At 40.2% G+C, this 17,496-nt stretch overlaps 1 protein-coding gene and 1 pseudogene across 1 annotated transcript in view; both read left to right on the top strand.

Annotated features, from left to right (window-relative positions):
• Nucleotides 1-17,496, top strand: part of Me1 (malic enzyme 1) — a 138,980-nt gene that overhangs the window by 15,933 nt on the left and 105,551 nt on the right. The window contains exon 2 of the mRNA XM_042054733.1: nt 7,126-7,326. Coding sequence (XP_041910667.1) covers nt 7,126-7,326 — 201 coding nt within the window. The remainder of the gene's footprint in view (nt 1-7,125; nt 7,327-17,496) is intronic.
• LOC119810963 lies at nt 4,424-4,578 on the top strand (annotated as a pseudogene).

Genomic DNA, 17,496 nt, shown 5'->3' with positions numbered 1-17,496 from the left:
GAAAATATATCTTCAAATCTCAGTATAGACAGGCTGACTGTAAACAATTACACATAAAGATTCCTCTCTCTGTATAAATTCCAGGCTTCTTGGGAAGTCTTCAAAGACTAAGTGAATTCTTAGGGAAAACAAGGACCCAAGCCTGGCTATTTCAAAACACACGCGTGCGCGCGCACACACACACACACACGTGCACAACAAGAAAGAAAGAAATAAAGAAAGAAAGAAGAAAGAAAGAAAAGAAAAAAGAAACACATACAACAGCCAAACAAAAACCTCTTTTACCAAATAAAATTGATTTTTTCATTTTTAATTATATTTTTTTGTTCGTGTCCAAAGATTTCTAAGTTCCCCGTCAGAAATCTAAGTGTGTCTTCAGAAGAATAGCTTCATCCTGCTGTTTTCACGATGACAAAATTTATTTTAACATTCCCCATTTCTCCCCTGGCCTACGTGCTTTCTCTCAGGTCTCTTCGTCCACCATGAATGAATCTCTTGTGTAACTCTTCTGGCACAACCTTCCTCAACACACTGCCTCCCCCACAAACCAGAAAGTCTGGAGCACATCAGCACTGTCTGCCTAGGACTACACTGAAAGCCAAACTTTGGTGGCATTACAGAGGGAGAGCTGGTACTTAATACTGGCTTACTTGTATTGCTGGTGGAGCTCTGGATGCTAGCCACCAGATATAGCTTCTGGGCTCTGAGTTAACAAAGTTTATATGTTACGAGTTGGCTTCCAAAAGCAAGAATAGTCTGTCTGTTAAGATTACTCAAAGGAAATAAAGTAACCTAATAAAACTCTTCTGTCCTTGAGGACTTTTCCTGATTACTTTTTAAAAAATTCTTTAAATAAGAAGGCAAGTAGTTCAACATGGTACTCAAAGTAAATGCCAGTTTAAAAGCGAGAATTTGCCTCTCATCCCAAGAAGACGTTTAAAAATGTTAACATGTTTTCCAAGTCAAACTTTGATTTGAAAAAAAATATATGTGGGTTTTCTCTACTATTAAGATGTTCAGAATATATAGAGACCAAGAAGTAAAAATCTACATAAAATAATTACTTAAAGATTAACATCATGTTGTATTTGAAAATCAGTTGTATATTAATTAATTAAGTCATACGATAACCTGTTAATTAGATAAATCAGGGTTAAATTGTAAATTTGATCTATATTGTTTTTTTTTTTTTTAAGTTTGACTTTTCTGCAAAGTTTTTTAGCTTTAGGTTTTTATCTTCAGACCACTTGTGTTTGTTTTTTAATCTAGTTACTCCAGAGTAAGGAGAGCTGGGTGGATCTGCACAGGTGTTTGGCACTCTACGGTATTATGAAATTTAGCTGGCCCATCTTAGACTGGCATTTTGTGGCAGGATTAAGTGCCCGCTGGTAAGCTGTCAGGAGTTTTCACTATCCATGACGCTGATGAAATAGACTGCTGACCCGCAGCTTCCACCATATCAGGAACGAGGGAGAAAAGACTGTGATCCCCCAGACCTTACAGAATAATGCATTGATCACACCCCCACCTCCAAGTATGCTGCAAACTTTTTTTTCTTTCTTTTTTTTTTTTTTTTTTTTTTTTTTTTTTTTTTCGAGGCAGGGTTTCTCTGTAGCTTTGGAGCCTGTCCTGGAACTAGCTCTTGTAGCCCAGGCTGGCCTCGAACTCGCAGAGATCCGCCTACCTCTGCCTCCCGAGTGCTGGGATTAAAGGCGTGCGCCACCACCGCCCGGCATGCTGCAAACTTTTTAAAATGCTTTTCCTGCATGTGAAATAATATTTGCCCTTTATGGAAACCTCAAACATGGTAGAATTATAAAACAAAATGTACTGTTAACAGTTTTGGCACATATTTTTTTTAAATTAAAAAAATTATTTATCACCAGGCGGTGGTGGCGCACGCCTTTAATCCCAGCACTCGGGAGGCAGAGGCAGGCGGATCTCTGAGTTCGAGGCCAGCCTGGTCTATAAGAGCTAGTTCCAGGACAGGCTCTAGAAACTACAGGGAAACCCTGTCTCGAAAAACCAAAAAAAAAATTATTTAGCATTACTATTCAGATTCCAGCATTATTTTTAATATTATTAATTATTACTATACTGTTATTTCAGCTAAGTAATGCATGGTTCGAACAGGCTCAGACATGTTTCAAATATTTTTTGTTTGTTTGTTTGAGACAGGGTTTCTCTTTGTAGCTTGGGCTGTCCTGGAACGCTCTCTCTAGAACAAGCTGGCCTGTCTCAAATATGTAATTCTTTCATGACTCCTTGTTAACCTTCTATGAAACTAGTGTAATTTAGTGATCTAACTATGATACTTCAGGTACATTGCAGAATGTTGTATTGTGGGTAATTTAACTCTCTGAATGAGTCAACATATTTTTAAGGAATTTCTATTTTTCAAAAAATTTAAAGAAAATACATCTCACTAATCCACAAGGAAAGGAGTTTGGAAGGCAGTTTGAAACCTCTTCCTAGACAGTTATCAGCAGTAACCATGGCAACAGATATACTGAAAATAACCCTAAGGGTTTAAGTCTGAATTTGAACTGAATTGTGACGATATACTTTGTGCGTGGGCTCATATGTATATGTGCGCACATGTATGGAGGCCAGAGGTCACCTCGTATGTTCTTCAGGAGCTGTCCACCTTGTTACGACAAGATCCCTCAGTGACCTGGAACTTGATAGGCTAAGCCAGCTGCCCAGGGGGCCCAGGTAGCCCAGGGGCCCCACTCATGTCTGCTGCCGCAATGCTGGGATTATTACAAGTGCGTGCTCCAAGCCTGGCTTCTAGGGATTGATTCGGGTCCTCATGAGCTCTGGTACTTTACCAGTCTGATATATGCACTCTTAAAATTACTTTACTGAACTAGGATCTTCTCAGCTTGATTACTGATACACATTTTATACACCTGTCTGTAATCTATGTCAAGCCTATCACCCAGTACATATGCTAGGTGAGCTAGTGATGGGCACAGCTGAAGAGAGCGCTTCACAGACCACAGTGGAAGAGCGTATTTTCAAAGCTGCTCCAACCGCTTCTGCAGCGAGCGAACTCTTACAATGTGACTTTGACATTCCTCCCATTGGAACAGCTTTGGAGTCACAGAAAACTGGCAATATGTGACTTCCCAGGCTAGGTCATCTGGAGGAAAAACACTGTCTAGCCTGTACTTTGGAATACTTGCTCGGCATACATACAGGCCAGGCTCCATGTTGATTGTTTAGTAGTGCTTGAGAACCTCAAATCAGCCCATAATGAGGAGCCACGTATGAAGATACCCTGAGACTCCCTGAAGACAGATACAGAGGGAAACAGGGCATATGTGTATGTAACCAGACAGGCCCCAACTGCCAGGCAGATATACTTTATTCCAAGCTTACTTCCCCTCTCCTTCTCTTCCCTCTTCTTCCCTTTCTTTCTTGAGATAAGCTTTCACTCACTATGTTCCCTAGGCTGGCTTGATGAATTCCTGCTTTAAAAGTCATACTGCCTTCAGAGTAGCTGAAACTTGATGGGCATGTCTGTTCCTCTCGCTGTGGCCATGTGAGAAGCCATGGGCCAGTACTAAGAAACCAGACCATTCTTCCATTAGGCAGAGAGTACATGGTGAATGCCGTTCTTTAATTGTCTTGAGGCAATGTCACAGAGCAATGAAGTATGTGTTGCACCCGACTGGGATACTCTATGTCCTTCTCCACTTTGGAGAGGAACACTTTCTCATTCCTGTAGACTGAACAGCGCTCCTGCTCTTCAGCCTAGAGAAGCCAATGAGAAAGGCGAACTTTAGCATACACTTCATAGCTGACCTTAGACCTAGATAGATAAATTACATATTGGGGAAGCTATTTGATATCTGGTAAAACCAAACCAAAACAAAACAAAAATCCTTCCATGAATCTGTTTCCACGTATCTTTTCTCTGAATTAAAAAAAAATAGGATGCAGACAAAAACAATTTCAAAAACCACTTACTTTATTATAAAAGAAAATTGAATACAAACAGAAAAATTGAGCACAATATTATCAATCACACAAGGTTAATACTTAACCATATAAAGTCTGTTCATTCTGCTTTGTAACACGAAGGCCTTTAACTCTTAAAATTTTAAGTAAAATTTGTATTCCTAAAGCAAGTTTAGAAGTCAGGCATGGTGGGATATACCTGTAGTCACAATACTTGAGAGGCTGAGGCAGAAGGATCACAAGTTCCAGGCCTACCTGGGTTATTTAGGGAAACTATCTCAAAAACAACAACAACAACAACAAACCAAACAAAACCAAAACCAACCAACCAACCAACCAACCAAACAAACAAACAAACCCAAAACCAAAGCACAAAAGTAAAACATAGATAACACCCAAATTAATTTTCTTTTTGTAGTGGCAGATGATAATGTTTTCATTGTAAAAGGTAAATTGCAGACTTACTTGGCAGGGGAAATACCATGGTCATGTAGGCAGCTTTCCTAAAGCAAAGCTCATTATTCCACTCCAAGTCGGCCAACCCCTGAGGTTTCCCCAAACATGGGAAACTCAACTGCATATTTGTGGCAGTGGGGGAACTATGTTCCCACTTCAAAAAGAAAAAAAAAAAAGATAAAATTAGGAAACCAGAATGATATGCCTGACTTCTTTTCTTTTCAGTTCACAAATATATAGTTCTTATTATTAAAGAAAGTAAGGGAGACAGGCAGCTTACTAAATTGTCAAGGGCACACAAATCTGGGACAGATAAGCCAGAATAAGCCATGGAACTCTGACTATAGAGTCCAGATTCTGAACTAGTTGCTTTAATGCATTTTGGTGGACAAGTATGTCAGCTATGTATGTCTACATGAATAATTTCCCATTCTGTGTTGATGGAATATTTCCAGGGCTACCTCAGTGGAGGACATGTTTGCTACATACATGTAAAGTGAGGCATTATGGGTTTTCTCTTGTAGTTACCCCTGAGAAAATGCTTCCACCATTTAAAGATATTTTCAGGTACTTAAAGAGAAAACATCCTGTGCTTAAAAAAAAATTAAAAGCATATTTTAAATGAGACTTCATGTTGCTAATTGCTGAAATACACTCTAATTTCTCATAGTTTAGATGTCTACATCCTTTCTTGTATATTGACAGCCTGTGTACTGGTGACCCAGCCTGAAGGTTAGTATATAGTAAGGGTTCAGCAAATATTTTGAATGCATTTTGAATACCTTGTGCACTGGAGGTTGAACTAAGAACTTCAGTCATGCTAAACAAGTGCTTGACCGAGGAGCCACAGCTCCAGCCTCTACTTCGAACATTTTATTTTATATATAATTTATTTTATGCATATAAATGTTTGCCTGCCTGCATGTAGTGTGCCGTATGCACGCAGTGTCTGAGGAACTGGATGGAGTTCCAGACAGTTGTAAGCCACACCGCTTGGACCTTGGGAACTGAACCTGAGACCTCTGTGAGCGCATCAAGTGCTTTTAACTGCTGAGCTATCTCTCCGGCACCTATTTTTAACATTCTTCACATTATCAATTATGCACAGAGTGACATTGCAAAGTGCAGTTTCTTCCAAGGGAAGTGAAGGCAAAGGAGTTTTGTTTTTTGTTTTTGTTTGTTTTGTTTTTTTCAAATTTATGCACTTGCTTATCTACGTTTTTGGCAATAAAATCTAATTTTACAAACGATTAGAAAGAGTGAAAAGTGTGGTGTTCTTGTGGACACATGGTGAGCTGGTTCTTTGGATGCACAAAATAGCTCCTTGGAAGACCGGAACTGTCAGAGGAAAAGCAGCAAACAGACAAGTAAAAGGTATGACATTTACCTACCTTGGAGGGTTTTTGTTCTTTTTAACCCTTTGTAATGTTGGCTTGTAGGAAGAGGCCTTTTGCTCTTTATGGGTTATTCTATATCTGTGTTCCTGGCTACAGACCTTAAGTCCCAGAAACAGGAATGGACGAGTAACATTTCTAAATTTATGTGCTAACAGCTTCATTATACCGTTTTATTTTGCTTCCCTTTGACCATCTTTGAGATCGGCTGTTAAACTGTTTTTGGCTCACACAAAGGACTCTAATTGAAAAGTGCCTCCTCTAATTTAGGAGAGTGAGCTTTGTAAAGTACACCCACCTTCTTCTCAGATGTTATGAGGTTAATTATTTATGGATTATAAAATTCACAATGAAAGGTGTACTTCAATACAAGAGTTGTTTTTGAAGAACTCTGCGATGCTAATAAAATGTTCTCTATAAAATACCGGATTCTATTCAATTTTAAAAGTATGCCAAAGCAACTTCTGTATTCATTCAAACATAGCCCAAGAACTTCTGTTGTATTGATAGGTGAAGTAAAACAATTAGAAATGTAGGAACGTCTATTTTATTGGTACAAAGGCAATATATACTCGCTGTCCTGAAGTGTCTAGAAGACCATAGAATCCGGCCATCCTACTTAACTAAAAAGAAAGGGGGCAAGGAAGGCATTGGCGTCTGAAGGCTAATTTTTCTTGTTTTGTTTTTTTTTTCTTTTTTTTTTCTTTTTTTAATTAGCCATTCCTTTTGGCGGAATGGGATCGGACTACTTATCCAGTCCTTGAATCTTCAAGTATAAATATCAATAATACAACCACAGGATTTCAATACTGGCAGACCTTTTATTCTGACCCTCTTTCATCAAAGAAGAAACCACAGTCTTGCAAAATTAACATCTTGGTTTCCAGAACACTCAGGAAAACTGTCGTTAAGCCCAGTAGGGCTGTTCACTGGACCCCCGTACTCTTAACGCCGTTCCACTTATCACATTCAGATAAAATTCCCATTAGACACTACTTAGAAACAGCTGAGGAGTCGCTCCCTCGCCCAGTGCCATCGAGGCCTGGGCTTTCTGTGTCAAAATTCATCCCCTCCTGCACCGGGGCATGGCTGGCATCCAGAACGGCGGGGTTAGGGGAGGACAGTGGACCACGCGGAGGAAGCCAGGACGCCGGGCGGCCCGCCCCTCACCCGTCGGGGCCCAGGTGGCCCGCACGCCGCCCGCCGCCCGCCCGGCGCCCCGCCCCCGCCTGCTCGCACGGCGGCTCGGCCGATGCCGCCGTGACTCAGCGCTTCTCGCGGGCCGCCCGGCCGCGACGGCGGCGGCTAGGCGCGGGCTCCTCCCGCCTCGCCACCCCCTCTCGCCACCCACGCCCGCCCCCGGCCGCGGGGCCTTCCCTCGCGCGGCCGCCGCCCGCCGCACTCCGCGCCCGCCCCGCCACCGTGCCGGCCATGGAGCCCCGAGCCCCCCCGCCGCCGCCACACCCACCAGCGCGGCTACCTGCTGACACGGGACCCGCATCTCAACAAGGTGAGCCCCGCGGCCCCGCAGCGAACCGCTCCGGGCCCCGTGGGCCGCGGGGACCCGCGTCCCACCGAGGGGTCGTCCGGGGAGGCCACGGCGGAGCCGGCACCCGCGCCCCTCGGCATCCGCTGGGGGACCCCCGGGAGAGATGTAACTTGTGCCCCGGACTGCTTTGTCTGCCCTTCTCCCGAGAACCAGGAGCCCAGCCCGGGAAGGGACGTGTGGACCAGTGTGGCAGCTGAGCGGTTTCCGTGAGGGTGGCAGGCGGGCGGCTAGGGCAGCCGCGATGTGCCATCCTTGTACAGGTGACTGGCTGGACTGGCAATGACTGGAGGCTGCGGTGGAGACAGTGGCTCTGCTGGTCCAGCCTGAACAGAGATGGGTTCTGAGTGCCTGGGAGCCCATCGACCATGTGGGGGATGCAGGGCCTCCTGGTTTCTGGGATGGTATGGTTAAGAGGCTAAGGATACATGATGGGTGGCTTCTCTTGAACCCTGCGTGCATGCCTTGCTGGGAAAATTTACGTGAGATTGTGGTAAAGCCGTTTATTTTATTTATTTATTTTTCTTTCTAAATTCTAGCTCTTGGGAAGTTATTATTTTCTTTAACCTGTTCTCTCTCTCTTTTTTTTTTATTGAAAGGAAATTCAGTGTATGCCCTAACCAGAGTTCTTTTTTCCCAAGCTGTGACATCTCTTCTCCCACTCCACACCCAAGAACTCTCCTAAATGAAAACACTTTAGAATCAATCTTTTTTTTTTTTTTTTAAATAATAGGTCTTATTTTACAGCGTGGTTTGTCTTTAGATTGTTGTGTGTGTGTGTTCCTGACATTTCCAATTTGTTCAGTACGTGGAGTGCGACCTGAGTGTCAGCATGGAGGCCTGTTCGCTCGTTTGGGTTATCACTTTAGTGAACCTCCCTTTTTATTAAGAAGTGGATCTCTTCATTCCCCGCTAGTTGTGTTGTTCGTGACTTGTTGATCATTATTAGTAACTTCAAGATGTGTGATTATTTCATATATTATAGCTAGTTTGAGTTTCCAATTTTTTTGTGGTGACATTTACAAATCTTTATTATTTATTATTATATCTATTTTATAGTACATGCTATAAAATTTTAACTTTTCCTACTTATTTTTCCCTCAAAATAAATTTAATTGCCAGTTTGATTTTTTTTCTTCCTTTATTACTCTGTAGGTCGAGGCCTATTTTCACTAGAACAAAGGTAAACTTTGGCGTGACAGAACCACTTACGACTTTCACCTGTTACCTGCCTGCCCTAATTTATGATGAAATCCTGGATTGCTTTGACAAGATCACCTGAGTAGTATAACCTGTTTGCTTTTCTTGAGTCAAGATTGAAGTGTTTGTTAAGAGTGGGTAGACAGGCCTGACCATCCCTTAGCAAAGGTATGCTCACCCCACTGTGTTTAGAAGCTCCTGTCCTGTAACAGCTGATGCCAATTTAGGATAACATTGTCACAAAGATCTTGCACCAATGGTAGAAAAATGTAGCGTTAATGTATTCACAGATTTTTCTGCAATATATCAAATACAGAGAAAATAGTGGCTTAGAAATCTGGGTTAGCCGGTGGCGCACACCTTTAATCCCAGCACTCGAGAGGCAGAGGCAGGCAGATCTATATGAGTTTGAGGCCAACCTGGTCTACAGAGTGAGTTCCACAATAGGCTCCAAAGCTACACAGAGAAACCCTGTCTCGAAAAGCCAAAAAAGAAAAAAAAAAAATCTGGGTCATCCTGGGGCAATCAATAAAATGAATTTATTTAGCCTTAGGATCAGTATGGTGCCTCATGAAAGTAATGTCATTGAAAGCGGTTAGCTGGGATTTTCTTCATTGTCGAACATTCAAGAGTCCTCTGTCTTTGTTAGTAGGACAGGATTTTTAATTCAGGTTTTTTTGTTTTTTTTTTTTTTTTTTACTTTTAGGTGACCTGACTCCAAAGGGATGATGCTAATTTTAACTCTCTTAATGTCTCCTAATAGCCTAGCCTAGCCTGTCATCTGGTTGTAGAAAGAATTTTATGGTCCTGCCTTTGGGTGACTAAGACACACTTTGTTAGTATTATTTCCTTACATATAGATATGGATGAAACCATCTGTTGGGGCTGGGGAGATGGCTCAGTGGTTAGGAGTGACAGCTGCTCTTGCAGAGGACCTGAGTTCAGTTCCCAGAACCTGTATCGGGTGCTCACAGCTAGAGGCACCCTCACACAGTTTGTTTGTTCACACACGCGCACACACACACGCGCTCACACACACACGCACACACACACATACACACACACGCACATACACACACGCACACGCACACGCACACACACAGACAACATCTCCAGCATCCCCACCAGTTAATGTTTCATTCACTCTCTCCTTCTGTTAGTCAGGTATTCAGAGTGTTTTCCCTGTGAAGTTGAAGTAAAATTATTGTTTTCCTATATATCTCAGATTCATCTGACTAACTCCCAGACTTAGTCTTCAGCTTAAACTATAGTTGATGATTTTCTTCTTTCCATTTTTGTTGTGTACTTCCTAGAATTAAAATGATATTAATTGATTCAGTAATAATTTCCCTGGGGAAGCCTTTCCTAATTATCTTATTTCCATTATCATTATTTAATGCTTAACACTTATACACTCGGTTGTCCCATATTATTTTGTATTTATTACTTTGTCGGTTTTTATTTATTTATTTAGTCAAGGTCTGATTGTGTAGCTTTGGCTGGCCTGAATGGAATTCACTGTGAAGACCAGGTTGGCCTTGAACTCATAGCCATCTGCCTGCCTCTGCCTCTCAAATGCTCCCATTAAAGGCATTAGCTACTACCCCAGCAAATGCAGGTGGCTTCCCAAGTCTTAGTTCTGGCATCATCTTAAGGCAGTATGCCCACAAATGTAACTTTCTAATTAATTAACTTACATCTAACTAATGCACATTTACACTGAAGCCTAAAGTTCATTTCAGTCTGTTAGTGTGTAATGGAATATAGTTAGAAATGTTAAAATTTGGCTTAATCTTTACAATCTGTGAAATTTTCACTACTTACTGTTGCAGGAGGAGGGCCGCTTGTTTGTCCCAGCCACCCGGCTAGCTTAGCCCCGAAATAACCACACAAAAACTGTACTAATTAAACTGCTTGACCCATTCGCTCTAGTTTCTTATTGGCAAATTCTTACATCTTAATTTAACCCATTTCTATTAATCTGTATATCACCACGAGGTCATGGCTTACCAGCAAAGTTCCGGCATGTCTGACTCTGGCGGCTCTATAGTGTCTCTCTCACTCTGCCTTCTTCCTCCCAGAATTCAGTTCCGTCTTCCCCGCCTACCTAAGTTCTGACCTATCAACAGGCCAGGGCAGTTTATTTATTCATTAACCAAGAAAAGCAACATACAGACAGAAGGATCTTTCACACCAACTTATGGATAATCTTAAGGAGGTAAAAATTGGCAAAATCAAAGTTAACAGTAGACATGAAATAGAAAACCTGAGAGACATAGGGCCTTCAGAATTCTGAACCTTATTACTTGCTAATAATCAAATGTGTATCACTTCAGGCTGACTCCATCATAACTGGAAAGTACATCTGTCTCATGCTTATGGGATTTACTATCTTTATGAACATAGCTCACACACACACACACACACACACACACACAAAATTTTTTTTGATACAGGATCTCACTTGGTATATCCCAGGCTGGCCTGAAAGTTATTATATAGACTAGGCTGGCCTTGAACTCAAAGCAATCCTCCTGACTTAGCAGTTTGAGTGCTACAATTGCAGGTGTGAGCCACCGTACTCTGCAGCCTGAAGTACTATTTTAAGATGCTCATCTATGCCCACCATATAGATATGTATATGTAGCATGTTTAATTTAAATTTTTTCATTTCTAGGATAGCTTTTGATTTAGATGGATTGTATATTGTGTTTTCAGAAATTTTATGTGGTCAATATTTATGTTTTATAAACTGTACAAAAATTAAAATTATATGTACAATAAAATATTATTTTTATTATTTCTCACTTTGTTTATGCATTGGTAGGAAAACACTAATTGATAACTTTATTATCTGTGATTGTTCCTATGCGTCTCTACATGCTTCCCCTCTTGGGTATTATAGGAATTTTGATCCAGTTGTAGCTAGTGACAGTTTCTCAAAAAAGTATAATTTGGACTGCATTATTAACTTTGGGATCTAAAAGTCAAATTTCTGAGAAGTACTGCATAGCTGCCTGCTTTTCATCTTATCAAGAGCTACTTTGGTTTGTTATGAGGAAAAGAGAAAGAAACACATCTTACGATTAGGAGCAGAAAGCTCTGTAGTTTAAGACAAATGATTATTGTTTTGTATAATAGAGAGAATATGAAAAAGATACCATTATTTTTCCTGAGGCTATGGAGGTAGATTTGTCATATATCTAAGTCAACCAGCAACCCTTCTGTTCCCAGACACCCAGAGCCTTTGAATTTGAAGGTAGAAGATGGTTTATCTTGGACTCTCACTAGTCTAAACTGGTAACTGTGGATTAAAACAATAGAAAATGTTTTCGGAAAATTATGGGACTAGGAGTTCCAGAGCTTTTACACTAAAAGGTCACTGATATATTTTTTTTTTCCTCGTTAAGAATACCAGCAGGAGTGCTTGTGTTCATGATGGTGATTCCATCATGAATATTCACAGGAATATGAAGATTGAACGGAGCCAAAGACTGCAGTACAGTATTAAGAGTTACAATATCTTTTAAATTATTCAGAGTCTTCAAAGGTATTTTCTGACTTGATTGTGACATAGTATATCTATATTATAAATTAACACACACACACACACACACACACATGTGCGCGCGTATGTTAGAAAAGCCTTATTATGCTATTTATTGCATGACTCCAGAATTCTTTTTTTTTTTTTTTTTTGGTTTTTCGAGACAGGGTTTCCCTGTAGTTTCTAGAGCCTGTCCTGGAGCTAGCTCTTGTAGACCAGGCTGGCCTCAAACTCAGAGATCCGCCTGCCTCTGCCTCCCGAGTGCTGGGATTAAAGGCGTGCGCCACCACCGCCCGGCGACTCCAGAATTCTTAAGCTGGAATTGTAACTCCCAGTACCTCAGAATGTAATCAGAAAGGTAAGGCCCCTAACTACGTAATTGAAGGGAGATCTTTAGGGTAGGCCCTGATGCCATGATAATGAGAATTATTAAGGTATATTATAGAAGAGAGAGCTGTGAGGACACAGGGAGCAGCTGATAGTCGGTGGAGTAGGAGAGACGTCAGGATGAAACCCGCCCTGCCAGTAGGTGGATACCAGGATGCCAGCCTTCACAACTGTGAGAAATAAATTCATTTTGTGTACCATCCTTTATGTTGGCAGCCCTGACCATCTAATGCACACATGTGATTAAAGAAGTTTCAACTGTAATACTTTCGCTTGTGTTTCCTACACTCTGGTGGTGTCTATCATTTCCATTTGAGAAAAAAGTAAGCTAGCAATCAGTCAGTGTCTCATAGTCTAAGATCTTCCTGCTTTGGCTCCTTTAATTGGAGATTTGAGAAAGCTATTAAGGAATATCTTTACAGAGTAACTCTTTTCTTTGTCCTCAGCGTTGCCTATGGGACTCTAGTTCAGCCCAGCTTCCTGTTTTTCTATGCACATGTGTCAAAGTCATAGATTTTATCAGAGGCTTGGAAAATCTTATTTTTTTTTTTAATACTGGACAATGAACCCAGGGTCTTTTGTACGTTCAGAAAGAACTCTACCACTGATCTAACTGTAGCCCTCCCCACTTCTCCTTTATTTTGAGACAAGGTTTTGCATTTATAAATTACCCAAGCCTGCCTTGAATTTAGTTGATCTTTTGCTTCAGTCTCTTGAGTAGTTGGGATTATTGGCATAGACTACCGCATCAAAATAAATAAATAATTTTGACATGAGGATGAGTGTTACTATAGTGACAGGTCTGATTAGTGAGCTCGATACTAAGTTCATGATTTGGGCCATTAGCTGAAATGAATTGAAACTTGCAATGCTCATCCTTCTGTTGTCTTTAAACTTTTTACTAATTCGACGTCTAATGCCCTATTTTTAGAATATACAGCAAATGTAATAATAGGATCATGATCAAACATTGGTCAGATCAGTGAATATAAATAAGTTGGATTACTAAAACTTGTTTTTGATTATTTGATAAAGCTCTAACTACACTGTGCAGAAGAATTATTCAGAGCACTGCTGGGGATATAGCTCAGTTGGTAGAGTTCATTCCTATCTTGAACAAAGTACAGGGCTTGATTTCCTGCATGGCATAAACTGGGCATTGTGGTGCAGGCCTACAAACCCAGTACCCAGGAGGTAAAGGCAGCAGGGGTGGGGGGGAATTGGAAGTATAAGGTCATCTATAACTGCATATTGAGTTTGAAGCCAGCCTGGGCCACACGATGCCCTGTCTCAAATAGCTAGAACAAACTGTTACAGAATGGCCAAGTAAAGGTATGGAAAAACACAAACAAGAAATACAGGTGAAGATCCTCTATCAGACAGTGCAGGGCTCATGTTCTGAAAAATTAAATGGAGGTGGAAGCAGGAGGATTTCAAATTTGAGATCAGCTGAACTGCATGGAGAGTTGTGCATCAACCTGGATCACACAGCGAGGCCCCACCTAAAATATCTTCCAAAATCAGACCAAAAAAATCAACTAGAAATTCTACTCCAAATAAAAAACAAAATGTAAATGAGAGAATGAAATCTTTATAGTGATGAGTCAATTCAGAATAAGTTTATTATAGTTATCAATATAAATCAAGTAATTTTCAACCACCATCGTATTAAAGACACCTTCCTAAATTCTGTGTTCTTATAAGGAATGTGGGGGTGACATGTTAATTACTTTAAGTCATTCTACAGTGTGTACATTTCCCCAATATATGTAACAAATACAATTTCTATTTTCAAATTTAAAATCATGAAAACTAAATTTTATCTTTTAAAGTTAAGTTTAAAAAATTAAAAGTCACTGTATGACATCTAGGAGAAGTCTAATACCTTATATCTTAAGATAGGAAACTTTAAACTTCATAAGTGCAGGATATATCAGATAAATTCCATTCTCAAATTTCTCAGGCAATTTATGATTTTTAAAGTCATTAGAAAAATTCAGTTTATCAGGAAAATGAAAAACAATTTTTCCTTCTTTGAGAACAACATGTAGCATGAAGGTATTTATTGCTGTCTTCAAGGGGTCACAGATATCAAGTTACAATGTATAGATGGAAATGCTGCCATATGGAGAAGCAGGAGTGATCTATGCAGCCTTCACCAGTTTCTAACAGTATTTTTTAATTTGTATGTTTAGACCATTTACATTTAATGTGATTGTTACATTTGGATCTATAGCTACCATTATTAGATGTCTCTCTGATATTTACTCTGGGATTTCTCCTTTTCCATTGTTTTAATATTTATAATTGTATTTTAGTCTATTTAGCTTATGATCATATCTCTTTGCATAGTCATTTTTCTTGATCAGTTCTGGAAATAATGAAATACTACTCTTTTATAGTTTATGTAGCATTAAGATTTTGCTACTCATTTGAAATGTACCACTATTACCGTCTTGTGGGTCTCATTACATTTCTCTGTAGCACATTAATAGAGGTCCTGTCCCTGGGCAGGAGGGTCTGGGATCTATAAGGTAACTGAGCAAGCCCGAGGAAGCAAACAGGTAAACAGCATTTCTACAATGATTCTCCTTCAGTTCCAGCCCCAGGTTCTTACCTTGAGTTCATGCCTTGGCCATTAGAAGGAAGAGAAGATAAAACTGTCCTTCCCAGGTTGCTTATGGTCATGGTACTTTATCACAGCAGCAAAATGTAATTAACATAACACCGGAAGCATGGACTTTCCAACATAACTTGTTGGAAAATATTAGCTGAGTAATGTTAACTTTATGTATCACAGGGGTGTCCATCCATTTGGTCAATCAGTATTTCTTTTTAGGGGTGCCTTAGAGGGTGTTTCTGGATGAGTGTACCTTTGAGTTGAGTAAAACAGATTCTCCTTTATAGTGTGGGTGTGCCACCTTTAACCAGTTGAAGGCCTGGAAGGGATAAACAAGAAGAGAGGTTCTCTTTATGCCTGTCGTTAAGCTGAAACATTGGGTGTTTTTTTGTTTTGTTTTGTTTTCCTTTTTCCATAAATTCAAAATTAAAAAATTATCCCTTCAAGGATCTTGTACTTTGGGCTTCTCGGGCCTGATAGCATAGCACCCACTCTTCTGGGTCTGCAGCTTGTTAGAGGTAGCACTGTGGCTTTTCTGACCCCCAGTCAGTGGAGTCGATTATAGTTCTCATAGTTAGTAATTCTCGCGTGTGTGTGTGTGTGTGTGTGTGTGTGTGTGTGTGTGTATACAATGAATTCTGACCAATGCAACAAGCTTTACAAGCTCAGTAAAGTAGCAAACTTAAGTCAGAAAGCATCTCTACATGTCAGCTGTGGCCCTGTGGAGGAAGCTGCCTGTGGAATTTCTGGTATTATGTCAGAGGTATGTGTGCCTTAAACTCTGAAGCGTAGTTCTCTGCAGCAGTTCTTGACATGTTTTATGCCAAAGGCCCCTTTACAGTTTGTTGAAGTCCATATGTCTTAAAAGCACCCTTTAAAATAAACAGTGCACCTGATACTACAAACAAACCGGTAAGCCACAACCTCGTGGTGATATACAGATTAATAAAAATGGGTTAAATCAAGATGTGAGAGTTAGCCAATGAGAGACTAGAGATAATGGGCCAGGCAGTGATTTAATTAATACAATTTTTGTGTAGTTATTTTGGGTATTATCCTAAAAGTTCCAGGGATTCTAGTTAAGTTTCCTTAGTCCCTGATTTTTTTTTCTACACCCTGAAGGGTCACAAAATGATATAAACTTAATAATGGGACCTTTTTTTCACTTTTAACTTGGCTCATTTCACCAGATGTTTAAGCCTTAATTATTAGTATTTTTTTGTTTTGTTTTTAACAGATGAATTGGTGCTTTAGTGTGTCTGCAGATATTTGGCAAGCAGTGTAGGAGTCTGCAATTACTAAACATCAAAGACTGGGGAGATTTCCAGATGGCATTCTCGTTTACATGGTGTATGGTATACTGTATAGAGGTCTGCTCGATCAGACCAGATGGGGAAACATAAGTAAAAAGGCCTGGTGGACTCTGAGTGAAGATGGCCAAGTGCCACTGTTCCTTGAGCGAGGAGCGTGTGTTAGTACTTCTGACCACAAGCTGTATTCTCAGAATACCATACTTTGGCTGGTAGTTTTGCAGGCACTCACAGTGTATAACATTTAATGCTTCACAGTTTCTCGTTGCCATTTGTATTTATTTGAGGGGGTTTTTTTTTGGCCTTAAATTTTCTCCTTTCCTTTTTTTCCCTCCTTCCCTTCCTCCCTCCTTTCATCTTTCCAGTCTTTCTTTTTGTAGTTTGAAAAAGTTCAAATATCTTTTCTGTTTCAGACACACACACACACACACACACACACACACACACGAATATATGCAATTGAAAAATCTTTTGAATTATTTCTTCCATCTTACAGATGATTCTTGACAAATATCCCTTTTTGGTTGCTTTAAGTTTAAAAGTAGTTTTACCATAATGAATAATGTAATCAGTTTTCTGAACAGCATTTTATACTTCTCAGCAATGTGTTTCTAAAATTCAATATGTAAAATGTCCTGTTTTACAACTCTGAGATTCCATCTTACACCTGTAAGAATGGCCAAGATCAAAAACACTGATGACAATTTATGCTGGAGAGGTTGTGGGGAAAAGGGAACACTCCTGCATTGCTGGTGGGAATGCAAGTTGGTATAGCCCCTTTGGATATCAGTATGGCGATTTCTCAGAAAATTTAGAACAACCTTTCTCAAGACCCAGCAATACCACTTTTTGGTATATATCCAAAGGATGTTCAATCATACCACAAGGACATGTGCTCATCTATGTTCATAGCAGCATTGTTTGTCATAGTCAGAACCTGAAGACAACCTAAATGCCCCTTGACCAGAGAATGCATAGGGAAAATGTGTTAAATTTACACAATGGAGTACTACACAGCAGAAAAAAATAAACACATCTGAAATTTGCAGGCAAATGGCTGGAGCTAGAAA

The sequence above is a fragment of the Arvicola amphibius genome, chromosome 3, assembly GCF_903992535.2.
Source record: "Arvicola amphibius chromosome 3, mArvAmp1.2, whole genome shotgun sequence".
NCBI lineage: Eukaryota > Metazoa > Chordata > Mammalia > Rodentia > Cricetidae > Arvicola > Arvicola amphibius.
Note: the sequence above shows the minus strand (reverse complement) of the source record. Positions and strands in the feature narration are given on the sequence as shown.